Raw genomic sequence first — 27984 nt, forward strand, 5'->3', positions numbered from 1 at the left:
CTCTGGAGGGCTGGGTGAGGAATGTTGCAGAGCCGTTGAACTAGTAGGAAATGAATTTTTTCTCGGGAAGAGAGCTTATCTCTTTATTCTGTCTCCCAGTGAGAAAAATGTGGCTGAAGTTTCTTTGGGCTATTCTTCTCCTGCATGTAACAGCTGCCAAGGAACCTGAGCCGTAAGAACTACCATATTATTACTAGTAGTGTTCATGATAAGGCTTTGAAGACAGTGCTAATTAGTACCACTAAATTGACTTTAAGTATTAAATACTGCCATGCCTCATCTTTTATATCTGGAGAGCTAAGTTAAACTGGAATGTGGATGACAAGTGAATGGTTCTCATGTAATATGAAGCAGACCTTCTGTCTATTGCAGAGCTGCCACAGAAGTTGACATGTGTGTTCAGAAAAGAAAAAAAGCAGTAGTAATAGCAGTGTTCTTTGATAAAAGCAGGTGGGTCCAGGACTCAGAGAAAGGACAAAAGGGCAAGAGTTAGGGGCATTGGCAGAGTGTCCTGTATTTAACCTAAACTAATCAGTGAGTACTGAAGAATAATGCTTTGTATGTTTTTCATCCTGTTGAGGCTGTTTCTCCTTTTTCTATATTGTGATCACTTTGATGTTTGGATCTCACAGGCAGTATGTCCTGATGGTGCCTGCTGTCCTTCAAACTGACTCTCCAGGCCAGGTTTGCCTGCAGTTCCTTAACCTCAACGAGACAATATCCGTCAGAGTCATCCTTGAATATGGTGCTGTTAACACCACTATTTTTGAGAAAACCATGACAGCCAGCAACGGTCTACAGTGCTTCAACTTCACGGTAAATTAATTTTAATTTATGTCCCAATGGAAAAGTAGGGAGGGACAAGAAACTTAGAGCAGAGAGCACATGAGAGGAACAAGCAACAGAAGAAATAAGACTTGTTGAAGGAAAAAGGAAGTAGAGAAGAGATATATCAGACAAGGAGGTATTTTTAATAGATATAAGAAATTAAAAAGGTCCAAGAAATGTGATGGAAGGTGATGAAGGTGGTAGAAGAGAGACAAGTGTCTCTTCACATGAGACCAGGCCACAGGTATAGCTGTTCCATAGGCTCTGGAGCAAATGACTTTAAGACTAGCAACCTCCCCTTATTTTTCTGTTTCCTCACAGATTCCTCCTGTCAGTTCTGCCCCATTGGCTTTCATTTCATTCTCTGCCAAGGGCACCACAGTCAGCCTAGAAGAGCGGCGGTCAGTGATGATCTGGAACACGGAAAGCATTGTCTTTGTGCAGACAGACAAGCCCATCTACAAACCAGGACAGAGCGGTGAATATCTATTTAGTTTATAACATGCCCCTTAAGAAGCAATTTCTTCTTCTGACTGCCGGGTATTTTTCAGACTAAGCTTCAGTATAGCCAGTTTCTTCAGAGTTTCTGTTAAAACCATTACAAGTATTTGTGGTGGAGCTCAGAGAGTCATCTTCAGGATGGCAGGAGACTGTCATCCCATGGTTTCTATTATTTTCTTTGTCCCTTCCTCCCAGATGATAGAAGAGGGGACCTTTTACTGCTGTTGTTTCATTACTGGTGACAGGTCAAGATAGTGGAAAGAGGTGATTAGATCACTGCTTAAGTGCCTGGCATAAAACAGTGCTCCCCCAGTCTTCTGTTAGCACCAAAGACAATCTAAAGACCAAGAGTGAAATCCATTATTTTAAAATTAATTGTAATTTTTTAAAGACAAAATCATGCTTTTTACCTTCTCGGTTCTGATGGCTTTAGACTGCATATTTTCATGTTGTTGCTTTCCCTGCACTTATGCTGTTCCCTTATCCATACTTCTCACCTGGCCATCAAATAGAGCTCCATGTATGCAAAAAACCATTTATCTAGATCCATTCCTTAACTCACTTTTAGGCTTTAAGGCTTCTAGCACACAGGCAGAACACTACAAAACACTACAGGAATACTTCTTTCCAGAGGGTCATCCAAATAATATAGCCATTAGACTGGATCAGCTATACTTTAATTTGCCATGAGTTCTATCTACAGAGATAAATAGCATGAAGGAAAGCTTACCAATCAGAATTTCGTCAGAGCTCCATGTATGCAAAGAACCATTTGTCTAGATCCATTCCTTAATTCACTTTTAGGCTTTAAGGCATCTAGCACACAGGCAGAACACTACAAAACTCTACAAGAATACTTCTTTCCAGAGGTCATCCAAATAATACAGCCATTAGACCAGATGAGCTATACTTTAATCTGTGATGAGTTCTATCTACATAGATAAATAGTATGAAGGAAAGCTTACCAATCAGAATTTCGTGCCACCAAGGTGTCCACCTTGATTATTTGGCTTGATTTTTTGTCAAATGGCTTTGTTTTGAAGTGGGGGAAGCAGTAACTAAATTAAATTATGAAAAGGTAATGCTTTGTAACTTTTGAAACATGATTTTATTATTTTCCTTGTGCACTAATTCACTGTTCTTCTTTCAGTTTTTCTCTTGTAAAAATTAAAGAAAAAAAATATGGCAAAAACCTCTACAGGATGAGATCAAAACAAAGGGAACTAAGAGCAATTACACTGCATTAGGAAAAACTGACAATTCACCTAGTTTCAGTAATATTTGGAACTTTCCTATGTTCAAAGCAACAAACCCTGATTTAGAGATCAGGAAATGAAGAGGAACAAGCTTGCCTACATCATGCAGAAGGCTACTAAAAGAGTTATGGCTGTCACTTGAGACTGCCTGACCTGCACAGCAGTTCTCATTCATTCAGTTGTCCCCTTCCTCTGAGGTTAAGCAAAATCTCATGAAAGAGTGTGAGAACTCCCCTCAGCAAAGTCTGTGTACAATTCTTTTACCTTCAGATGCATTTAACTACCTGCATCCTGTGCAAATGGGACTGTGGGAAGATGCAGTGAAACTAGGAGTACTAATGGATGCAAAACACCTTGCTCAGCCAAATAAAGTACAGTTAATGCTAACACCCTCTTTCTTGTCTTTCCAGTGATGTTTCGTGTTGTTGCCCTGGATTTCAATTTTAAACCTGTTCAGGAGGTGGTGAGTGACCAGTAATATTCCCCTGTATTTAAAATTGCTGGCAGACAACCTCTTCTCAAATTTTAAATAGACAGTTGCTGTGGATAAAATGAGATGTTGCAAGATTAACTGCCAAAGAATTTACATTCTTTCCTAAGCACGTGCTATAACCCACCCTTACATTAGACTCACAGGGAAGAGTGCAAGTGTGCAGCAGGTTGGATTCCTGACACGATACCTGCTGCTATTGCTGGGAAAGAGGCTCAAAAACCCTTCATTTAGTTGCTGCAGACATTACTTTAGCTCTGACCGGAAAGCCCATGGTTCAGTCTCCTGCTGTTACTGTTCAGCAGTTGGTGCTTGCAAAGAATTGGTAAGTCATCCACCTGGTACTTTGCCCATTTTAGAAATGGGGAAATGAAGATGGAAGTTGTTACCACAATTGTTTGTGTCATCAGAGGCACCCTTTTCATTGCCAGCAAGCTGTCTTCATGCTGAAGCCAAGAGATGGAAGGGTGACCTCTTCTCATGTGGTTGTAATGCAGAAAACAGCACAGCATTACAAAAAAAATAAAAAAATAAAAAAAAAAGCTGGTGCTAATAAGCAGAGTGAGGACATAAGACCAAAGAAGTCCAAATCACAGTTTACGTGCATCTCTATTTACTCAGATGCTCTGGGATTGCACTAAATGCAGTATGTTCAGAAACTGCCTCAACATTCTCCTTTCAATCTCTTCCCTTTATGTAATCTTTTTATTGAAGTTAAACTGCTATTTAACTGATTATAGTAAGAGATGAGGATATCTGATTATTGGCATTATACTGATTATTGGTTATACATTCCTCACAGTCCTGGGGAAAATTAATTCTTGTTTGTTCAGTCACCTAATCTCCTCTCCCACTGTTTTTTTCCTCTTTCAGTACCCCTTGATTGCAATTCAGGTAAGATTTTTTTTCTCTTTGCACTGTATTACACATCTAAAAATAAAATCTAGGGCATATGTACTTACTCCAGTTTGCATGTGTCTACACACAGCCAAATCTTGCTCCTGAGTAGTCTGGCAAAAGTTAACAGGAACTTCATAAAATCACAGGATGCTGTTTGAGCCTTACTAACATGGAAAGCATACCTATATTCATTTCAGCAGTTAAAAGTTGTACTGTTCTTATGACTGCCTTTGACTCCCCTCCACCTCCTTCAGTTTGCTCAACCTATTTTGGGGTATATCTTTTCATTACTCAAGTGCTGCTGAAAACTATGAACAAATATAGCCTGTGGTTACAACTACTAGCTATGTTAGCTCTTCCATGGCATGACTTTTAAAATAGCAATTGCAGTCCATGTCTAGATAACGTTCTTGCAAGTTTTGATTTTATATCATGTAGCCAGGTAACTATTTTGTTTGCAGCGAAACATGCATATTTTGAGCTCTATGTGTGTTTTTTCCGCAGTCGGTGCTTTACAGAGTTCAAGAAAATGGTGTGAATGAGTCCTCTTTAGTCCAACTGACATAACATATACTGAGAGGCAAATGACACATCAGTGAATGCAGAAGAAATGCTTCCTTCCTTCTTCTAGCAGCTGAAAAAAAGCTGGGGTTGCTAAAGGCCAGGATTTATACGGGATAAGCTCGGCAGAAGGGGAAACATGAAGAAGATTTTCTGTCTATCCTCTCAGCATAAAAGTAGAGCAACACATATTAAAAAGCAGGGAAGAGCATTATTGTGCAGCTTCCCCTGATGATTGAGACTAATAACTAATAACTAGGCTGGCAGAGGATGCCTAAATCTGAGATCCACAGATGAAAATCTAGCAACATTAATAATCAGAGTATACAAAGGCATAATTTATCTCAATGCACTTGCATTACACAACTTCACCAATGAGTTAAAGCAATTTGCCCTATTTTCTTCTTTGCTTCTGGTTTTGTATGCTAGTAGCAAAAGATTTCCAAAGCAAACAAACTGTGAGTCTGTATTCTTTTTTTCTTCAGGATCCACAGGGCAACAGGATCTTTCAGTGGCAAAATGTGACGTCAGAGATGAACATTATCCAGATTGAATTCCCACTAACTGAAGAGCCTATCCTGGGGAGCTACAAAATTATCGTAGCAAAGATGTCGGGAGATAAAACAAATCACTCATTCCTTGTGGAGGAATATGGTAAATGCCACCCTTTGTTTTTATTCAGAGTGGAAAACATTATTAGGGATGAGCCCCCTATCAATCAAGCCCTTTGACTGCTAAAACTTCAAACAGCTTCCTGCCAAATGCAACTTCAACTAGTTCTCATTAAGAACCGTAGGGGAAAAAAAAAAAAAAAAAAGACAGTAAAAAGCCTGAAGAAGATAAATTAACGATTTTGGACGGATTCAGACAGAAAATAATTTGCACAACAAATTAATAAGTTGATTGCAAATTTCACTGTGACAGACTAACCTTCTCCCAGCCACATCTACTAATTTTCTTGACTAAAGCTCTAGACATCACAGGAGTCACATCAGAAGCCCTGGCTTCTCTTTAAAGCTTTGTAGAAATACTTTCCTGAGCCTCTGCAGGTCAGGCCACTTCTCAACCATTTGCTGAGATGCCGTTCCACCTGTGACTAACACTGATGATATAGCCTCATTTCCTCTTTCACTTCAGGAGGGCCTGCAAGTTTACAATGTGCCAGTGTTGTTGTTTTTTTATTTATTTTCATTCTTTGTTCTAGTGTTGCCAAAATTTGATGTCACAGTCACTGCACCAGAAAGCCTTACAGTCCTGGATTCAGAGTTCACGGTGAAAGCCTGTGGAGAGTAAGTACCAGGTGCAAATTGGTTAGGAAATATGCTGAAGAGCAAGAAATTCCCAAGAACTGGGGAAAGAGACAGGGCTTAGAGAAGAGACAAATATAAACAGGGCCTCAGAAGAGGTTGGTCAGTGTTAGTTAGCTGGTTGGAGCTTTCATTTACTTGTGTGCTCATCTCATTTTATTGTATCAGTATTCTCTTTCAACTGGTGTTCAGTGGCTTGAATAAATTTTTTGAGAGGTTCCCTGCTAAAATGGGATGTGACCACTCCCAACAACCCACTTTAGAGGGAGACATTCATACAGAAGAGCATGATTAAATTCTAGCAGGGGTCTTAGAGTTCCAGCTGTCTTTAAAGTCCACTCCAAGCTTTGTCCTTCAGAAGATCCTTGCTCACTCTAACACTAAAATCTTAAAACTTATAATCCAGAGTTGAAATCCTGATCCCCTTGCAGATATGAGTAGTTTTGCTTTGATTTCAGTGAGTCTAGAACAGTCTAAGCTGAAGAGTGGAGACAACACTCATAATTTGTTTGGTGGCCATGCCTGTCCATCATGCTTATAGACGTATTTATTTTTATGTTTGAGGTGTTTCAGTCTAAGCTGAAGAGTGGAAACAACACTCATAATTTGCTTGGTGGCCATGCCTGTCCATCATGCTTATAGACGTATTTATTTTTATGTTTGAGGTGTGGTTTTGGTTCGTGGGTTTTGGGGTGAAACAGAACTCATTAATATTTCAACTTTTGAGTTGTATTATCTTTTTGGAACAGCAGAAGAATTAGGAAAAAGCCTCAGAAGCTACTGCATTTTCTAGCTTCCCAGCTCACTGCTTGTCCTGGGTCTATTCCTGCATATGTCAGCTTAAGCCCATTTTTCAAGCATCAGCTCATGGATATATTTCCTCTTCCCCTAGGTACACCTACGGCCAGCCTGTAGAAGGGAAAGTCCAGCTCAGTGTATGCAGGGATTTTGATTCATATGGGAGGTGCAAGAGAAGCCCAGTTTGTCAATCATTTACCAAAGAGGTGTGGTACATTATTATTATTCCTCTTTGTGCTTGTCCTCTCTTGTCTTCTTGCTTCTCTCCCTTTGCTTACCACACTTTTCTTTCTCTCCTTGATGCCTCACTTCATTCTACTAATCTATTTGCTTCAATCACTAGCTAGGAACTTAGGGTGCCTAATTTCTCTTCTTGGTTTCCTAGAGGCCTGAAAAAAGACTTCCTTCTTCATGACTTCATGACTGAGGCCTGAAGAAAGTTCCTTCTTCATGACTCAGTTTCCCATCTGAAAAGTGTAGACAGTGATGTCTCCATCAGTCCTGTATAAATCCTGTTAAAAGTAGGGGGAAAAGACTCGCTAAAGAAGGGTACTGTGTACTGCCAGCATCCTTTGAAAGCTGTGATCCTTGGTAATAGGATTTTGTTTTCTTCCCTTTCCAGCTGGATACAGAGGGTTGCCTCTCCCAGGTTTTCAGCTCCAACATCTTTGAGCTAAATCGCATTGGGTACATGAGGAATCTTGATGTGAAAGCCATTGTCACAGAGAAAGGAACAGGTAATCCCTTCTAGACAGTCAGAAACAGCAACAGTGGTTTGGTCAAAAAGGAGAAAAGGAGATATTCAGCCTCTGCCTGTTAAGTACGAGGATGTCTTCCCGAGGAAGACACATTTTTATAGGCACAGTGACCATCTCCAGGCAAAGGTTAAGTCTGAAATTCTGATGAAGGCATACGTAAGACCAAGTATATTGTCTCTTGACTCTGGATGTGTCTTACAGGCCTGCAACTTACAGCTACTCGGTCTATTCCCATAACTCGGGTGATGAGCAGCATACAGTTTGAAAACATGGATCGTCACTACAAAAGAGGAATTCCTTACTTTGGACAGGTAAGCAAGGGCATAGAGAACTTGTATTGAAGATGACTGACAGGCAATCGCATGACAAGTGGTGACTATATCTGGGGGACTGTTTAGGGCAGAGAGTGCTCACCCCAAGCTTATTTCTTTACATACAGTACCCTATTGATAGTTCTGAATACTGAAGAGTATTAGTTTATTCTGAGTTTGATTCTACCAGAAATACTTTGAATAAAAACAATCTATTAACTAGCATTTTTCTGAGTTGCATTTTTAAGCCTGATATAAATCATTGTCTCTCCCTTCTGAATTGACCATCATATGTTAGCCAGAGATAAACAAAAAAACTGGGGGATGAGGAAAGAAAGAGTGGAAGGAACTTAAGAAAAAAAAAATCAAGGAAATAACAATAGTTTCCATCTCAAAAAGCTTTTTAATGATTTTATATTTCATGACAAATCCCACATAACTCTGCCAGTGGTTTAAAGGGTAGGGATAAAGCTCTCTCTTTCCTTCAGTTCAGCTTCTTCCAATGAGGAAAGAATAAGGGTACATGTTACCAATAGAATTGAAAGAAGAAAAGAGATTGTATTTCATGGATTATTTTTTTTTTCCCCTCTGGAAGATGTCTATATAACTTTCTCACTTGGTCCTCACTCCCACTCCATTCTTCAGATTGCTGTGTACCTCACCACCCCTACTGGAGGCTGAGGGTCAACAGACTTCCTGGGGTGATGCATCACAGTAAATTCCTCAGACACACACATTCTCACACACAGTAGAGTTTAAACATGCTAAAAGATGAGTGTTAGGGGTCTGCGATGTCACATCTCAGAGATAAAGCTGCTAATTATGGCTCCAGGCAGCTTCTTCACTTTTGTGCAAAAAAAAGTCCCTTGAGGGTCATATTAGGGGAACCATTGTCTGGAAGCCACTGATTCTCATACGTTCTCAAATTGCAGCAGATCCCAGTCACTATCCTGGTGCCACCACGTGCCATTCATGGTCATTCCCTGCACTTTGAAACATCTGTTGCTGGCCATATGTTGTATGCCTTCACTTTAGTTGCCTTCAGTCCCACTGAAATCAACATCCACCTCAATACTTTTAGTCCCATATTATTAGTCCCATATTTTTGTTTCAGAGGTTGTTTTTCTCCATGTCGTTTCTGGACAGTGAGGATAGTTAATCTCTTTAGCTTGTATTTAATATATTACTACTTCTGCCATCTTTTTTCTGAAAAAACCTCAAAATGAATGCTCACTTACAGCAGCCTAGAATTTACCTAGTGGTGTCCATTATTTTCTATTTGTTTAACACATAAACAGCAGAGATGGTGGGGACAGAAACAGAAAAACATTCAAAACAAAGATCTGGAGAAAAGACCTTCACACACTGAAAGTACCAGCAGCAGACTCTAGAGACTAAGAAAGAAGAAAAAAAAAATGGAGGAAAGGAAGTATATCTTTACACTGGAAATGTGTAGTTCGAGGGGACTGACCAGGAAAGAGATGAGACATAATAAGTTCTTGCTCCACGAAAGGATATTATCAATGATGTAGCAGATGCTGAGGAAGCTCCTGCCTCAAACTTCATAAGATAGTTGAGATAGCTGCCAGAAAGCAAAGAGAGGCATTTCAGTTCTAAAGTATTGCTTTGAAGGGAGAAGAAAAAGCAATTCTGCTGTGTGGAAAGCAAAGGAGTAAAAAACATTAATACCTGCATACAGAAAGATAACACGCTGAACACATCTCACGTTCTCTTCTACAGGTCAAGCTGGTAGACAAAGACAATGCTCCTATTTCCAATGAGGTTATTCACCTATTTGTCAACAACAAGAACACAGACAACTTCACCACTGATGATAACGGCATTGCAGAGTTTAGCATTGATACGTCTGAGATGTTTGATCCTGAGATCAGTCTGAGAGTGAGTACAAAACAAGGCTGAAAACAGACAGAGAGAGAGAAAACTGCTCTGAAACTGAACCCAAAAAAGAAGGGATGAGGTTTGAATTCTGGTAGTAAAAATGTGCTTTCTTTGGCTTGCTTCATGTTCTAGAGCTCTCAAAATTACTTAAAAAGAAAATACCTGAGTTGTTGCAATGCAATGGCTTGCTGCAAGGCTGCGAGACCATTGAGCTGCTTTGTCTTTACCAGTATGGCTTTAGATGCAATTCTTAAATATATGCAATGGGTGATCTAATCATTCTGATGTCAGTACATGATATTGATTTCCCTAGTGATATATGTTTGGTTTCCTTTTCTTCCCCACTCCCTCTCCTGATCAGGCAACGTACAAAACCAGTGACCAGTGCCACCCTGAAGGCTGGATAGAGCCTTCCTACCCTGATGCATCTCTCTCCATCCAACGCTTCTACTCCTGGACTAGCAGTTTTGTGAGGATTGAGCCCTTGTGGCAAGATCTGAAGTGTGGGCAGAAGAGAATGATCACTGTGCACTATGTCTTGAACACAGAAGGATACAAGAGCATCAACACCATGAACTTCTACTATGTGGTAAGCGTGGAGTTGTTGCGTGGCTTGCTGAAAGGGCTATCTGCTATCCATAGCAATGTCATTGTCATATTCACATAATATCCATTATGTCAATGAGTGCTCTTCCAGATTTTGGATTACCAGCCAGCCCAATGGCCAACAACCCAAATACAGAAACAGGAGGCTTGGCAAAACTACCCACTCAGGAAAAATTACCCCCATTTCTGGCCGTGTTACTCTATTTCACAATAAGGAACCACCTTCATAATGTCCTTGGCCAGGGTTCCTGCCCCTTCCCTCCAAGAAACTCTTTATGGTATTCTCTGCCTCCCCCTTCCTTTTCCTTCTGCTTTCTGACCAGTGAGAAGGGCCCCAGCAGGAACAGCAGCAGTGAGAGCATCCAGCATGCCCTGAGGCTGACATTTAAGGATGTGAAGCCATCTCAATATACATGCCTTGATTGTTTTATCGATGCACACTGAACTTGATTGCCACTTTCTCTCTCAAAACTCTCCTGACACCTAAATGTGTTGCTCTTCTCTGCACAGGGCATGGCAAAAGGCAAGATTGTCCTTACAGGGGAAATTAAAGTTAATATCCAAGCTGGTAAGTTAAGTTGCCAATATATGTTTCTGCATTAAAAACAGAAAAGCAAAACAAAACAAAACAAAAGAACCCCAACTAACAAACAGACCAAAACTTCCTGGATATATACAGCAGCTATTGGGGGGGCTGTACCTCTCACCATCCATGTATGTGTGCATGATACCACGAAGCACTACCACTAAGATCACTATGAAGTAAGATTTATTCCAGTGATTAGTTAATTTGATATGAGTCAAGTAGCGTCCTGTAAAGATCTTTCCAAAGGGAAACATAGGGAGTGGAGAGTGTCTGGTTTAGGGGGCTATCTGAATCTGTCCACATGTTCCAACCCTCAATAAACCCAATAGCATCTGGATCCAAACCCAGGCATGTCACCTCCTGGCAAATCCAGGATTTTTCACTTTATCATTGAAATATGGATTGCTCCACTGACTGGTACAGTTGAGGATGGCTACTATTACAGCAGATCTTTGCACTTCTCTACTTATTATTTCCTTTCTCTCTTCTAACAGACCAAAATGGCACTTTCACCATCCCACTTGTGGTCAATGAGAAAATGGCTCCAGCCCTTCGGTTGCTGGTATATACCTTACACCCTGCTAAGGAGCTGGTGGCAGACAGTGTCCGATTTCCAATTGAGAAGTGTTTCAAAAACAAGGTGAGAGGCACTAAGATACAGCAAGTCTTACCTGCTGTGAGATAAACACAAAATCTCTGTACGGATATTCACAAAATATTTCCAGTTTTATTTCTTGTTTCCATCCACTTGTCTCAACATTAGTCTCTTAATTCTCCTTTTTTCTCTTCAGCCTTATATCTCTCCTCTACCACCACCTCCTGGCCTTATAGTCAAATGATTCATCTTATTTTAACATTAAAAATTACTTTTTAGGAAACCCATGCTACTGCCAGATGGTTCCTGCTTCTCTTGAACTTTATTAGTGTCCTATTTAGTTTAGAGTGTCTGTTCTTCAGCATAGCAAACACACTTCACTATTTAATCTAATTTTTTACACTTATTGTTGAAAAATGCAGTTCATGTTTACCAGAACTACATACATATAGAAAAGAAAGCAAAAATAACAATCTGGGGTTTAAGTTTTCCTTCCATGTTTTTTCCACTGGTACCTTTTCATTCGTCATTTTGAAAGCAGATTTCACCATTAAGATTTTTCTAATATTCAGTTCCTAATAGCTTAAAAAACATGAAACACTAGGAGAAAACAAAACAAGTGAGATTAAGCAAGATGTTTCCAGTTATCTGGTGTGGCCCTCCCCTCCCAATTTTTCCCTCTTACCTAACACAAATGTGAAATAGATTTTGCTCTGAGTAGATTCAAAGTAGCATCTGGTTTAAATATTTGCTAAGGCGGGCCATGGACCTAGTGAAAATCTGATTTTCTCACCGTAATGCTTATTACATGTAGTCTGTGTCATAATAAGATTTCATTTGATAATAGCCCCAACAGAATCACACTTTATTTTAAAAGACTTGAGATAGGCTTTGTCTAAGCTATCTTAGGAGTCAAAATGTACTTATTGCCTAAACCCCCATTATATCAGAGGCTTGGTCAACAGAGGCAGTGGAGACCAGGCAGCTCTCTACAGGGAGGAGACTTTATCAGGAGGTTCTTTAATAGAAGAGCCTTCTACGGTCCTTCTTCCCCTCCGTTCACACACGCATCCAGAGCAGCCCCCAGCAGTGGGAACTGGCCACACCAACGTCTGTTAAACAAATTTCAGGTCCAGTTGCAGTTCTCTGAAAAGCGGACGCGCTCGGCTTCCAATGTCAGCTTAGTCCTTGAAGCTGCTGCCAACTCCTTCTGTGCTGTGAGGGCTGTGGATAAGAGCGTCCTGCTCCTGAAGTCCGAGACAGAGCTGTCTGCAGAAACGGTAAGATGCCCAGGAAAATGCCTTCCACCCCTTCCTTCTCCTCCGTTACAGTGACTCTCCACTTGAGCTTGTTAGACTGTCATAGATTTCTACTGCTTTTTGCATGTGCTGGTCATAAACCATCTATAATAGGCAATGCACAGCTTTTGTTTCTTGGCAGTTGGAGGTCCCCGTCCATGTGGGATTTGGTTTAACCAGTGACTGGTCTCTGGCAGCACAACCCTCTGGTGGGTCAGCCACTCCTCCCAGTTTTGTTCCGTCATCAAACTTGCTGAGGGTACACTCTGGCCCATCACCCAGACCATTATTAGAGATGTTGGACAGAATTGGACCCAGCATTGACCCCTGGGATACACCACTAGTCACCGACCTCCAACTAGACTTTGTGCCGCTGACTGCCACCATCTGGGTCCAGCCTGGTTTTCAGTACAGGAAACAGCATTTTTTGAAATGGGCCAACATCTCAGCTCTGGCAGCCCATGATGCTGTCATCAGAATTGATCTTTACACACCCACAGGTTCTGTGTTTCCTCTCCCCTCACAGATATACAGCCTGCATCCCCTGCAAGATTTTCAAGGCTACATCTTCAACGGGCTCAATCTAGAAGATGACCCGCAAGACCCCTGTGTATCATCTGACAACATCTTTCACAAAGGCTTGTATTACACACCTGTAATGTCTGGATTAGGCCCAGATGTGTATCAGTTCCTCAGGGTAAATGTCTTGTACATTAATTGAACCTATTTAAGTGAGTTTCCATTTATGCAACTTTAGATATTTAGATTTTCAGATTATTCTGCCATTCTGCAAATTACACTGCTAGTAAAACTCATACGTGACAAACTTTCCTCATGGACATCTGTCCTCAATTGACTCTCATGCCTACTGTGATTTTCCAGAATGCACAAAGCTCCCACAAGTCTCTGCAGAGATGTCTCTGGGCATCTCTGTAGTATAAAGGCAGTAATAGGAAAGAAGGAGGAAAGGAATAAACCTCAGCTGTAGTATGGTTATGGCTAACACCAAAATGTGTGTTTTACAGGACATGGGCATGAAATTTTTTACCAACTCAAAGGTTCGGCAACCAGTTGTGTGTTCTAGTGAGACTGTCAGACGTCCACAATACTTCTTGAATGCAGGATTCATGGCTTCTACACAACATATTAAGTCATCAGGTAATAAGGGGAGAGGAAAGAGATTATATTTTTCTCCTTAAATGAAGTGGTGTTCGTGTGACATGGACATAGAGAGTACTCATGAATCACGTTGGTATTTATATTGAATATTGGTCTGGCACAGCATGAGATGGCTTAGCATAATGGCCCAAAAAAGCCTTTCAGGTCTATGCTTCTCATTCATGTCCAGTTTCATGCTGGGAAGTGTTGGCACTCAAGAGTGTCACACAAAACTAACACTGCTGACACTGATTGCCTTCTGATCAGAGCTTTGAAAAGACACTGTTTGAAAAGACTGTGTGAAAGTGGGGAGAGCAAAGAGATCTAAGAGCCAAGTGACCTAAGTTCTAGCCCTCGGTGTCTTGTGCTCTTATCTGGAGACCAAAGCACTTCAAGTAATGCTTTCTTTCTCTGTGACACCAAGTTATATCTAAATCAGATATATTAGTGACGTGAATTAATATTTGTGTGGCATTGCTGGTAGTCTCAGTTAGAAAGAAATGGGTAAACACTAATCATCCCTCATATTGGTCCATGCATATTAAAACCTGTTCTTTCTGGGAGTCTTCATTGTATGAACCAGGTTTGACTAAATTCCCATTATCTCTTACCAGCTGAAGTTGCTAGAGAGGAACGTGGGAAGAGATTTATCATTGAGACTATTAGGGAATTCTTCCCCGAAACTTGGATTTGGGATATAGTCCTAATTAAGTGAGTACTGCTTCTTCCCTCTCTTTGCCTTGCTTTTAAGAGTTATTAAATATGTCCCCTGATGTCCTGCAAGGTGGCAAGTCCTTGCCATCTCTTCTTACCTTTTGGCCTGGAAGACCAAGCTTTTTCAATTATCACTGACCACCTGCCCTCCTCTTTTCCGTGTCCCAAAAGACATCTACTCCCACACTGTGTGCACCATGAGTCATATTCCCTTCCTAAGAAGACGGACACCTCTATTTAAAATATGGGTCTGCAAAACAAGAATTCTGAGTCTTCTTTCCAAACTCAGGAAAATGATGGTCAGAAGAACTTTTTAATGGGCTTTTATTACAAAATTTGGTTGATAAGTTTGGAGGGAACTTTGGATGTGGTATTTCTGCAGACTGAATAAGGGTATTGCTGATTTTCAAAACCCATTGCCTCTACCGATAAGCAACGTATATGAAACTTAACATTACTAAACTCTCCCACCAGCTCTACTGGAAAAGCCAATATCTCATACACCATCCCTGACACCATCACCGAATGGAAGGCCAGTGCTTTCTGTGTGGAGGAGTTGGTTGGATTTGGTGTGTCTGTGCCTGCCACCCTGACAGTCTTCCAGCCTTTCTTTATCGACTTGACTTTGCCATACTCTATCATCCGAGGAGAAGATTTCCTGCTTAGAGCCAATGTTTTCAACTACCTTGACCACTGCATTAAGGTGTGTAAACACTCTGAGACCTCACCACATCTCCAAAGAAGGTGCAGCCGTTGTAGTCTGAAAAAACAAACAAAAAAACAAACAAAAAAAAAGCCAGCAAAATTATTGATGTAGATGACTGGATCTGTCCCTGCAGTTGATTAATACGCTGCTCATTCTATCTAATGACAGATTATCTTGACTGGATTTGTCCTCCTAAGCAGAGGAAGATCTGTATGAGCTATGACTAGGATGGGTGTATAAGCAACTCTCTCTAGAGATCCATAGAGGAAGGAAACAAGTGCTTTTCAGAGTACCTTTCACCATCCACAGTCATGCAAGCCATCAGTGGTTTTTGAGTGTTTTTTTTTCTTTAGGGGTATATATGAAAGTGTGAAGAAGTGTGGAGTATAGAGTCTAGATTTCTTCTGCTTGATTTGAATGCTGAAAATCAGCTCTCCACTCTCACAAGGAGATCACCATCAAAGGAGGAAAAATCAAGACACAATTTAGGAATTTTTTTCTAAACTCATTAAGGATTTGACCTAACAAAACAAAAAGGCCTAGGGTTTTAAACATTAAAAAAAAAAACAACTTTGTTATTGAGGCTTTCATCTCTTAAATCTTATTTTTCAAGTATTCCTACAACAACAGGAGAACAAACTCTAATGAGTGTTTTCCTTTGCAAGTTAGTTCAAAGCCATTAGGACCAGGTCAACTGAAGATAACTCAATATCAGGAATCAGACACATGCATAAGATTCACAGATTCAACAGAGTTGGAAGGGACCTCTGATATTTAATATCTCAATGGAGAATACCATGAGAAGCAAAAGGGAATACTGTTAAGGCTACAGATGATGGATGATTCATCTAACACCATCATCCCACACCTTAAATCTGCTTTATGCTCTTTATGTTGGACATAAACTGAGACTCTAACAATAAAGCGCCATTTGCCTATGGTACAAAATCTTCATCCCATTGCTCTCTTCTTTCTGTTCTCAGATTAATGTTTCACTGTCAGACTCCCTTGATTATCAGGCCAAACTCATCTCCCCAGAGGATGATGGATGTGTATGTGCCAAACAAAGAAAGACATATGTCTGGAATATTTTCCCCAAAGAAATTGGTAAGTGCCTTTGAATCCACCTGGTTTTCTGAACCGAGAGCGATACTAATCAATTTATACCTCACCTGAAAAACCTAATCCTCTTGCAACCTGGAGAGCTTGGTCTACCACTGGTCTTTCCAGGTGTCTGGGCTAAAGAGCTCTTCCACAACTGCACTGTGTCTATCATTCCCATTTTCAGCAATCAGTTCTCTTCCCATATGTCTCACTTAGGGTGACTGACTATTCATTACGTTGCACTACTTAGTATCTGTAGACATTCATTATCAGATGAAATTTCTTACTTTAGCCATCATTCTGCATGAGAGAGGTCAATATTTTTCTCTTTTTTTGCTACTATTTAAGGTAATGTAGCATTCAGCATTACTGCAGAGACCAAGGATGATGGAGCTTGTGGAGACAAAGCACCGAGGAACACCAGTATTGACTACAGGGACACCCAGATCAGAACACTGTTGGTTGAGGTACTGCTGACACCAGTTTGCCATCTACTCCCTTCTATGAGGAAAGAAAAATGCAGTAAAAGTACCAAAAGCAAGTAAAAGTTTTTCAGGTTCACTAAAGAACTCCTGGTTTGACTCCACCTTCATCTGGCTGGGACAGGGTCTGGGTGTTCAGTCTAAGACCAAGTCCACTCCCATCTGATGTCCTCTTCCATGAGGATCAGTGGGTGTTGGTAAGTGCATTATCTCCCTCATGCAGAGGAGAAACTGGAAATGAAGGGCTCCATCTGATGGGGAGCTCCCTTTTAGTGGCAGCCACATCAAGTATGAACCTGTAAAGTATTGCTTCAATCCAGCTGTCTCAGGATGCAGGAGGATGGGGCGGTGGGTGGTTCTTCTATCACTGCATTTCTTCTGCATGCTTTGTCTCATCCACCGCACATGTCTCTTCTTCCCATTACCATGCAGCCTGAAGGCATCTGGAGGGAAAAGACACAAAACTCCCTAATCTGTACCAAAGGTAAGGGCCTTATATGTTGCTGTCCTGAGGGGAACTGAAAGGGAGGTTGAAGTTTGCACTCTTTCCTGCAGAGCTCGTTGATGCTGTCCCTTCCCTTTCCCCCAGGGTTGCCTAAATGGCAGCTGGTGTGGGTGCCTACAGTTCTGTTCTCTGCTGCAGACTTCCTGTGTGATCTGGTGCACATCACTTAGGCAGCCTCCGTGCTGCAGTCAACAGTGCTCAGATGCTGAAGGAAGGCTGCTCTGAAGCCATCTATCAAAAGGAGAAGACCTTTTTGTGCAAACTCTGTTCTGCATTTCATGCATTCATGTTTGGCTGCTGCAATCACGTTTGACTGCTGTCCTCTCTTCCAAGGACAACCGTAGCCTGCAGCTTTCCACTTTTAGTGGGAGTGGGATTCTATGATTCTAATGGTCCCTTCCACACCACCTCTGTGCTGACTGCGAACAGCTCCCAAAGTCTCCTGGAAGCTCTGCCTAAAAGAGGCACAAAAGCAGCCCTGGCCCTCACCAAGCAGCTCTTCCCAGTGTCTCACTGGAAAGACCCCCCCAGGATTCACAGACACAGCAGCCCGGGAGCACCAGCCTTACCCTGTTTAGCTGATTTCTGTAGAACAATGACGGTTACATCACTATTAGGTCCATTTTTCACAACTTTGGTTTTGCTGTGCCCCCTTCTCTCTTGATGTTCTCGGAGAGAGCTGTGAGTTTCTGGCTATTGCTGTTTCTTGTTCACTTTTGCACTGTGCAACTTCTGCCATGAGCATTTCACTGCTGTGACCGACGTTCCTTAACAAATGACCGAAACACACAATATTTTTCTCCACAGATGACGTGGTTATTCAAGATGTTGCTCTAGATCTACCTACAAACGTGGTGGAAGGATCAGCCAGAGCTTCCTTTTCTGTTGTTGGTAAATATATAATTAATAAATATATAATTTATAAAATAAAAAGAAAGAAAATGTAAAAGTATAAAATGAAAGCTTTTTCAGGATTCAAAATGTGTTTCCACACTTTGTGTGGAAAACTTGTGAGCAAAGAGATTGATTCTCATCCTGTTCAGCAATTCTCTTTCCTGCACCAGAGTATAAATATTGGTTACATCCTTCTTCCCTTTGCAGTTTAAATGTATTGCATTTGAATATTTTGCTCTCAAGTAGCAAAATTCTGAGTTATGACCCCAGACAGACTCATGCCAGTAAGACTGTTTTTCCACTCACCCACTTCCAAATCTGAGAAGCTAGTGAAATCTTTTCAGCCTTTTCCTGGAAATAACTTTGGACTTGGTTACATGACTACTAGTAATGTTGGTAGTTTCAGCTTATTACAAAAATTCCTTGCTGGAGTCGATGCTACCTTCCCTAAAAATAGCCATTTAGAGGTGGCCTTTGATACATCTTCATAACCAATGTCCCTTTTCAGCACTAGTTGTTAATTCTGCAATATGTGGCTCATAGTAGCATCTCTGGGCTGTTCCCCTTCCCTCCTCTGGAAACAGAAGTTTCCTGGGGTTTTTTTTCCATTTCTGGTAAGAATGATCTGCTTGAAGGGGCAGTAAAATAGCGTTTCCGGTGTGGGCAATTTAGACTGAATAAGGGAAGGCAGGGAAGGGATTTTTTTGTTGACTGCAAAGCAGAACAGAACAAACCACCCAGCACTCAGTCAGGACCGACAGCTTCACGCTTGTTGGGAATCTCTGCGGCACCAGGCAGGGCTTGCAACCCCAGCTAGGCTTTTCCCTGACTCTGCCTTCCATTCCACAGAATGGAAATCACTGTTTATTTCTGTGGCCATCAGTTGAGCTAATCCTCCTCGGCATCTCCTCTTCCTTAGGTGACATCATGGGCACTGCCATGCAGAACCTGCACCAGCTCCTCCAGATGCCGTTTGGCTGTGGGGAGCAGAACATGGTCCTGTTTGCACCCAACATCTACGTCCTGGACTACCTGAACAAGACAGGGCAGCTGAGCGAGGAGGTCAAATCCAAGGCCATTGGATATTTAGTGAGCGGTGAGAGCTTTTTGCTTCCCTTACAATGCATGCTGAGATTCCCACTGAGCAGAAGCAGCAGCACAGTTCTCCGAGCAGCACAGCTCAGTGACCCCGGGGACTGCCCCCATCAAGACATTTGCTGTATCTTCTTTCCTTCCTTATCCTGTTTTGCTGAGACTCAACTCTCGTGTTTCCTTTGAGGTTCTGTCTTTCAGTCCCTTTCTCTTTTTCCACTGAGGCACAGTGTGTGTCCTAGTCCTGTTAGCTGAGTTACAGCACTGAGCTCTACCTATTCTGTGACTCAGTGTTTCTGCAGGACAAGATTTTCCATGCTTCTACCTAAGTTCCCTCAGGGCTCCCCGCCGCTTGGTATATTGCCTTTCTGTACTTTCTCACTGTAGTTTCAGTTAAATCTGATAGTAAACAGAATAGGGTTTTGTTTTTTAAACTAGGAAACACTTCCATGTTTTTCCAGGCTATCAGAAGCAGCTGTCATACAAACATCCTGATGGGTCCTACAGCATCTTTGGCACCAGAGATAAAGAAGGGAACACCTGGTGAGTAATTGGGAGCAGAAATGGCTCAGAGATGAATTGACATTGACTTCACACGATGCAGGCAGAAGACATCTTTACTAGCTAAATCAGATGTGCAGAGCTGGCTAGGACTGGGGCTCTCTAAGTGCTAAGAAAAATGGCTCTCCAGCCCCTGCCAGGTGGGGTGTGAAGAGAGAAGGTGATGCCTAAAGACCCAGCTGACTTTTTGGTTCCAACTCCTGCTGTCTCCCATGAAACTCAATGTGCTCTGTAGCCAGGATCAGCCCCAGAATGTGTTGGACACCTTCCTGTGTCCCACCTGGCTACTGTTCCTTTAACTACCCTCACCTGGAGGAGCACACAGAGACAAAGCAAGCCACTGACATGTTGGGTATAACTTTCCATGCTTATGCCTAGTGTGAATGGAAGGGCTGACTTTTTCTGTTCCTGCTTCCAATGCTCATCTCACAGCTTCATCTTTCCCCTGCAGGCTCACTGCCTTTGTGTACAAATCATTTGCACAAGCTAGTCATTTCATCTATATTGATGATAATGTCCAGGCTCAAACCTTGATGTGGCTGGCAAGCAAACAGAAGCCAGATGGCTGCTTCCGAAGTGTTGGGACACTCTTCAACAATGCCTTGAAGGTGGTAGAGAATTACTTCTTTGTCAAATTTCCACTCTTATCATTAAGAACATGCTATCCTGTTACTTTCAGAAACTATACTTTACTCCAAATGCCCATCCTCTGCCAAGGGCTAACTCTCCACATCTCAAAATGACTATTTTCAGCTTAGTCAGCTTCTACACACTGTATTTTACATCTTATGAGCAACTGAGATAGGGTCACAGAACTGTAAGTTTGAGAGAATGATGGGTTTTTTTGCTGTGCCAGCAGCAGGCTTCTCTTAAGAGCCATCCCTGCTGTGTGTATGCTCTCCTTCCTTGTGGACTGCCTCCAGAGCTGGCCACACTCTCCCAACTGGGATATAGCAATTCACATTTAAAGGCTTCTAACTCCTGCCATTGACTGAAAATACCTCTCTCCATATCCTTTCCAGGGAGGAGTAGATGATGAGCTGTCGCTTTCTGCCTACATCACCATTGCCATGCTAGAAGCTGGGCACTCTGGCTCGGTAAGGAGACCTTCAGCTGCTGGAATTCAGCTGGAATTGGTCCCAAGTTGTTGCCTTGGCTCCAATTTCTGCTACAAATTGTCCAGGTAATAAAGAGAGAGAGAGAGAGGGAGAGAGAAGTCCCAGGGAACGTGACCCTGCTCTGTACCTGCACTAGTTGCTGTGATAGACCAGGTCCCCATCTCTACAGCTCTTCAGCCACCAGTGTTCAGGTAGAAATTGTACAGGTCACAGTAGGATTAGGTCTTCTATTAGAGAGACATGAGATTAAGTGACACCTTTTAGTTTTCAGTAAATAAATGTGACAAGTAGTAGTCCACACACTAAGACTTAGCTTTAAACGTGGAGCAGTCAAAAAAGTTACTGCAGGTACATACAAATGGAACTAAAAGCTGTGTTGGGAAAAAAAAGGTCCATCAGAGCAAAAAACCAATCTGTCCTTTTAAAAAAGTGGCTAGTACCAAAGAGAGTACAGCAGAGATATTAGACTTCAATATATGACTTTTTCTGCCTCTGATTTTTCTTATCCTTTCTGAAGTGCTTCCTGATTAGATAATGCATTAGGAAGGACACAGAGTCAAACTGTGAACATATTTTACTTGGTAAAAACCTATTATAACTCCACAGAATTAAATTAAAAATATACCATAGTCACCAAAGATAGAGACTACTAGGTTGAGTTTGTTCAAGACAACAGACTCTCAACTACAGAAGTGCTGAGTGAATTGTTATCATGGAGGTAAGCCGAAGGAATGAGCTGTGAAAGAAACAGAACAGTGTTCTGTTTATACATTGACGTCTTTGAGAACACACTGAAAAGCTACTTGATTTGTATGATGTTTCAGCCTGAAATTTCTCTTTAAAGAATTCCGTCTCCTGAAGTCCCTACACAAACTGAAGTCCCATTCTCATTGCTGTAATGGTGACAGGGTGAAGAATAGGTTTAAAGAAAATAAATGTCTGGCCAGGTAAAGACTACTGTTCTGAATTAGACCCGTATGTTACTTATTTTTCTTTTTTTTTTTTTTTTTTAAGTACCCTGTAGTTCGAAATGCCTTTTTTTGCCTGGAGACTGCATCTGAGAAGAACATCAGTGATATTTACACTCAGGGACTCATGGCCTATGCTTTCTGCTTAGCTGGCAAGGCAGAAAAATGTGAATCATTCCTTAGATTGTTACAGAAATCAGCAAAGGAAGTTGGTAAGTTTCAGGCATGTTGGGAATTTGGGAGGTGGGAAAAGGGAACAGATCTTACTGATGATATGTGGTCTAACATTGACAGTGCTGAGAGTAGAGGCACATAAACCAACCTCCACAAATAATTTATGGAGTTAATTTACAGCACATCTGTTGCCCTGTAGAGAGTACTTGTGAGAAAGAGGCAGCCTAGAGCAGTCACACCCATAAACCCTTCTGGTTGCTCCTCATCTTCTCTTGTTTTTTTCAGATGGCTCACAGCACTGGGAGCAGGGGGAGAGGTCTTCATCAGAAAAATCCCCCTCCTTCCTTGACCATGCCCCATCAGCTGAAGTTGAGATCACCAGTTATGTGCTGCTGGCATTGCTCTACAAACCCAACAGGAATCAAGAGGATCTCACAAAGGCCTCAGGGATTGTGCAATGGATCATCAGGCAGCAGAATCCCTATGGAGGTTTCTCTTCCACCCAGGTGCTGAAACTCCCTTCTATTCCCCAGCCAGTCCAAGGACTTAGGGCACTGGCTCAGGGTGCCAGAAATAAGACTACCTAGCCTTATTTCTTTATTGTATCTGCTGTCTCAAACACACATATACCAAGCCTTTCTCTTGCAGACACCAAAATACCTTTTTCTTCCCTTCTTGTTCTTAACTATGGAAAGGTCAAAGCCATACAAGAGTATTTGACTAGCAACAAATACAGATAATTGTGTCAGGGATGAGCCTAGAAAATACCAAGTCCCAGCTGTTGTATGACCAAGAACGTTCTGTAGTTCCCTAGAAAACACACGCTTCACCACTATGAAAAGCTCTAGAAATGTACTCTAGTGCTCAGGTTTAATGTTCTGAGACCTTCATGTGAGTAGAGAGACTTCTTCCACCCTAAAACACTCATGTCAGAATGAAATGGCTCCTTAGATATGGGAACCCTGGAATTATACACAAATTCAGGGTTTCTTTAGCCAGGATGAAGCGACTGTGCTTTGTATTGAAACAGTGACTTTGACTTCCTCTGACCCAGGCACATTGTGTAGGTAATTGTCTTTTGTTGTCTGGTATCTGAAGGGGGCCTACAAGAAATCTAGAGAAAACTTTTTACAAGGGCATGTAGTGACAGGACGAGGGGTAATGGCTTCAAACTGTAAGAAGGGAGATTTAGATGAGATATCAGGAAGAAATTCTTTCCTGTGAGGCTGGTGAGGCACTGGAACAGGTTGCCCAGAGAAGCTGTGGATGCCACATCCCTGGAGGGGTTCAAGGTCAGGCTGGATGGGGCTTTGAGCAACCTGGTGGGAGGTGTCCTTGCCCATGGCAGTAGGGGTGGCATTAGGGGATCTTTAAGGTCCCTTCCAACTTAAACCATTCTATGATTTTATGATTCTATGATTATTTTCTTTTCCTTCAGGACACAGTCATTGCTCTTCAAGCTCTCTCTGCTTACGGCGACGCCATCTACAGTTCTGTTACACAAAACATAGTCAAGATCACTTCCAAAAAGCCTTTCGAGAAGGTGTTTGTTGTCAACAATGTAAACAGGCTCCTGTTGCAAGAGACTCCCCTTCCTGAGGTCCCTGGGAAATACAGCCTAACAGTGAATGGCAGTGGGTGTGTACTTATGCAAGTAAGTGTCTGCTCTCCTCCTCATTGTGTCTCACATTCTGCATACAACACAGTCCTGTTTTTAATGGCTCTCCACCCAACTTCTCTTTATTTTTCCTAATTATTTTATTTCCTTAAACTATTTAAACATACTCTGCCCCATCCCACATTCTGACTCCAGTGGAGTCACAGCATGAAAAAAAAAGAGTCCTTTCTGATCAGCAGCTGGTTTCTGTCTGGGAGGTGACCCTGTGTACAAGCACCTTCATTGTTAAAGAGCAGAAGTCTGATGTGTCCGTCACTGATGTAAGCAAGGATCTTCCACACAAAACCAAGAGCCAGGAAACGTGACTAAATTTGACACTCTTGGAACGCAAAGAAAAGCCCTTGGCATGCTTGAACAAAAGGGTTTTTTCCCTCTTCCAGACAGCACTGAGATACAACATTCACCTTCCAGAGGGGGCCTTTGGATTTTTGCTCTCCGTAAAGACATCACATGCTTCCTGCCCACTGGATCGACCAGCAAAATTTGATATTGTCCTCATAAGCAGGTAATGTGCCATCAACAAGCCAGCTGTGTGGGTGACAAGACACACAGAGAAGACTGCTGTGTGTATTCAGTTCTGCTTATAGAGTCAAAAACACTAGCTGATCAACGTATTGATGATATCAGCCTCTAAGACACAATATCCCAAAAGACCTCATGACAGTAACTGATGGCGTTAGCACATACTTGGCCCCTTCATACTTAGGGACCTCTCCTGTGTCCCAGGAGAGAATGTCTGAGGTTCCCTTGTGTGTATGTCCCCACGGTAGGCTTCTCCTAAACCTCAGTCCTTCCAACAGGACATGAAACACTGCTCTGATCTCCTGTGGAAATATTTCCATTCCCGCTCTCATGTTAGTTAATTCTGAATCTCCTGGGAATCTGAGCCCAGCAGCAAGCACTTGTAATTCACTCCAGCCTCCCCATGCTGCATGAAGCCAGGAGCAGAGAGCTGAGGTTTGCTTCCTCAGGTGTGGTCCAGACTGACAGGGGCTGCTCTTGTTTCAGTTACACGGGGAAGCGCAGAAGCTCCAACATGGTCATTATTGATGTGAAGATGCTCTCTGGCTTTGTTCCTGTTCAGTCTTCCCTGGATAAGGTAAACTATCAGAGCGAGATTAAATGAGTCACCCCAGGGACAGAGAAGACTGGTCATGATGAAAACAGAGCCCTGGTTATGAGTCATTCACCCACAAACCCTGTAAGGTGCTTGCCTGGCAGCACCATCTTCCTTACTGGGTGGAGGGAATGCCCTACAGGGAGCTGTGAGACCCTCCCACATTAAAAACTAGGAAGGGTTCCAGCCAGAGCCTGGCCAGCTGGCACTGCAGCTGGGAGCTGGCACCGCTCAGGTGGGGAAAGAGTGGGAAACCTGCCAGACTAGTTCTGAAAACTATACAATGCCAGAGTCAGGCATCATTCCCCAGATGAGCTGCAGTGCCTCTCCTGCATGTGGGAAGTGCATATACCCCCTAGTAAATCAAGCAGCAGGTTTTGCTCAGTCTTCTCCATCTATGCAGCAACATTTGGACTCTAAAAATCAGCTGACAGCCCTTGCTACCCAGCTAGGAACAGAATGAATCCCACAGCCATGCAGGATCTGAGGTAGCACTTGTTTTATAATGGCTTACAAATATCTTTAACTCCATTTCCTTGTTTTAAAGCTCATTGAGAGTCATACAGTGATGCAAATAGAGAACAAGAAAAACCACGTTATCCTTTATCTGCAAAACGTAAGTTCTAATTACTGTCTATTTGATTTTCACGAGAGATGCAAACAGCATGTAACAGATGCACCTACAGCATGGATACACTCTGTAAAGTGCATTTATCATGTTCCTTTCCTCATCAGTTTTGCCCTGTAATCACTAAGCTGCTTACTCCTCAAACTGCATCCCAACCTCCCAAACAGCTTCAAACTGACACCTGCCCTACCAGCAACTAGAAATAAGTTAATGAAAACAAGCACATAAAAATTAATCAAAATTCTTCCCTCTTTCAGTCAATACCAGATAAACACCAGAAAAGAGGGTCCCTTGTGTGTATGTCCCCATGTTAGGCTTCTCCTAAACCTCAGTCCTTCCAACAAAAGCACATAAAAATTAATCAAAATTCTTTCCCCTTTCAGTCAATACCAGATAAACACCGAAAAAGAGGTTCCCTTGTGTGTATGTCCCCTCGGTAGGCTTCTCCTAAACCTCAGTCCTTCCAACAGGACATGAAACACTGCTCTGATCTCCTGTGGAAACATTTCCACTCCACTCTCATGTTAGTTAATTCCAAAATGTAACCTGTAATCTAATCCCTGGATCAGAATATAGTAAAGGTACATTTGCTTGGGGTCCTGCAGAACTAACAACAGAAGCCAATATGCCAGTAAGCCAATATGCCAGTGATATACATTTATTCCTCATTTTTAGTGGCATATAACATTCATGTCTGAAGTTGGAGGGGTTGGAATACCAGACTATCATCCTGACTGCTGGAAGATCCTGGAGAATTAAGCTCAGTCCTTTGGACATTTTTTCTCTCTCTAGCAATAGGATGTGTAATAACTACAGAACCAGGTAGCACAACCAGGTTAGGAAACCTAAAACTGTTCAGTTTCACTTTGGATTTTCCAAATGAGTTTCAGAAAATGGATGTCCCACATCTGTATGTGTGGCATCAGCGGGATTTGGAATATAGAGTCTATCAGTTACCACCCTCATCTGCTCCAAATGACTTGTGTGATCCCTGTCCCTCCATTCCCAGATCTCACAGAAGACAAGGAAAGAAATCACTTTCTCAGTTGAGCAGGACTTTGTAGTGACCCATCCCAAGCCAGCTCCTGTGCAGATCTATGATTACTATGAGACAGGTAGGTCTTTGATTTTAGCAAGTATGAAGGTTGGGGGAGGGACAAGGGGAGAAACACTGCATGCATTAAGGGGGATCCAGAACGAGCTCTCCTGGAACCAACTCTCTTTGGAGCTCTATCAGGATCTGGATCTCGTGCCAGGGGAGACAGGCATTTCTCTTTAGTGAGCTCGGTCTCATCGCTGAGGTTGGCATGACTGGAAAGTTATAAAAATGCATGTGCTAGACCAAAGGAGATTTCAAGGATCTATGGCTTAAGTGTGCGTAGGGTATATCCATCTCTAGGGAAAGGCAAGGGAAGTGTTCTCCAGGATAACAGGAATATTTCTCTCCTCCTTCTCCAGAAGAGTATGCTGTTGCTCAGTATACGTCACCTTGCAAAGAGGATGTTGCAGAAATGGACTAATGATTAGAAAAGGTAAGTGAAAGCTAGAAAAAAAAACAACCACAAAACCAAGCAGGTAAGAAAGTGTAAAGCAGCATGAGCAGAGGGAGTGGCAGGGTGAGCAGAGCAATAGCTATTCTTGCACAAAGGGAGTCTTCAGTCTCCACCAGGCTTCTCAGGGAGCAGCCAGAGACAGTGGCCAGACCCTGTCCCATGACACATGCTCAGTGGACTCCATTTGGAGATCACGTTTCTGTGCATGGGAAGAGCTCAGCCTCTAGGGTGAAAGTGAAAGTGCAGAATAATGGAGAAAGACTGGGAAATACCTTCAGAGTTTCCTCTAAAGCATCTACACCTAGCAAGGATTAGTCTACCTAAGGCCATACTTGAAAGCCTCCCCTCTGAAGCCTACACTTCACGGGCACAAGCAAGGTACTTCACATGGACTTACAGAAACAGGTTCCTGGACAGTTAATCCATTGTCTGAGGAAAACACTTGAGGGGACATGAATCACAGAGGTGATATGTTGATTAGTCAGAGGTATGATGCTGTCGTGCTGCGGGGGAGATCCAGGTCCATGTTATGTTGGCTGTTTTCTGCTGAGCAGTTCTGGAGGGGTACGGGCACAGCATGCTGCAAGAACTTGGTCCAGCTTTTGTCTGTTTTGCACAGAAGGGGCTGACTACCCAGTATCCTGAAACCACATTATGTATCCTGCAGCTGTTGGTGTGTTCTCGCTGAATTTATTTTCTTCTGGATTTCCCCCTGCAGAACCATCATAAATGTTGAACAAGTGGTCAAGGACCCTATTTTCTTCTGTCATTAGGTCCTGGAAAGGACCATTTCACTTTACTAATCACAGTGGGAGTTTGTGACGTCGTTTGAGCTAGT

The 27984-nt window shown here is 42.3% G+C and overlaps 1 protein-coding gene across 1 annotated transcript; it reads left to right on the forward strand.

The window, feature by feature from the left end:
• Window positions 1-50: 50 nt before the first annotated feature.
• Window positions 51-27984, forward strand: LOC106886876 (ovostatin-like). Its single transcript, XM_014940135.1, has 36 exons — window positions 51-172; window positions 633-816; window positions 1150-1306; window positions 2996-3048; window positions 3949-3969; window positions 5022-5190; window positions 5741-5825; window positions 6736-6847; window positions 7264-7378; window positions 7601-7710; window positions 9451-9609; window positions 9971-10198; window positions 10726-10783; window positions 11296-11441; window positions 12527-12676; window positions 13221-13391; window positions 13720-13852; window positions 14467-14563; window positions 15041-15269; window positions 16256-16379; window positions 16725-16843; window positions 17291-17342; window positions 18171-18254; window positions 19177-19353; window positions 19811-19892; window positions 20362-20518; window positions 20933-21007; window positions 22043-22208; window positions 22456-22676; window positions 23609-23824; window positions 24229-24353; window positions 24857-24947; window positions 25513-25581; window positions 26603-26708; window positions 27052-27125; window positions 27865-27984. Exons 1-35 carry the CDS (start codon window positions 51-53, stop codon window positions 27111-27113), a joined length of 4425 nt encoding a protein of 1474 aa, XP_014795621.1. The 3' UTR covers window positions 27114-27125; window positions 27865-27984.

The sequence above is a fragment of the Calidris pugnax genome, unplaced genomic scaffold (assembly GCF_001431845.1).
Source record: "Calidris pugnax isolate Ruff unplaced genomic scaffold, ASM143184v1 scaffold36, whole genome shotgun sequence".
In the NCBI taxonomy this organism is placed as follows: domain Eukaryota; kingdom Metazoa; phylum Chordata; class Aves; order Charadriiformes; family Scolopacidae; genus Calidris; species Calidris pugnax.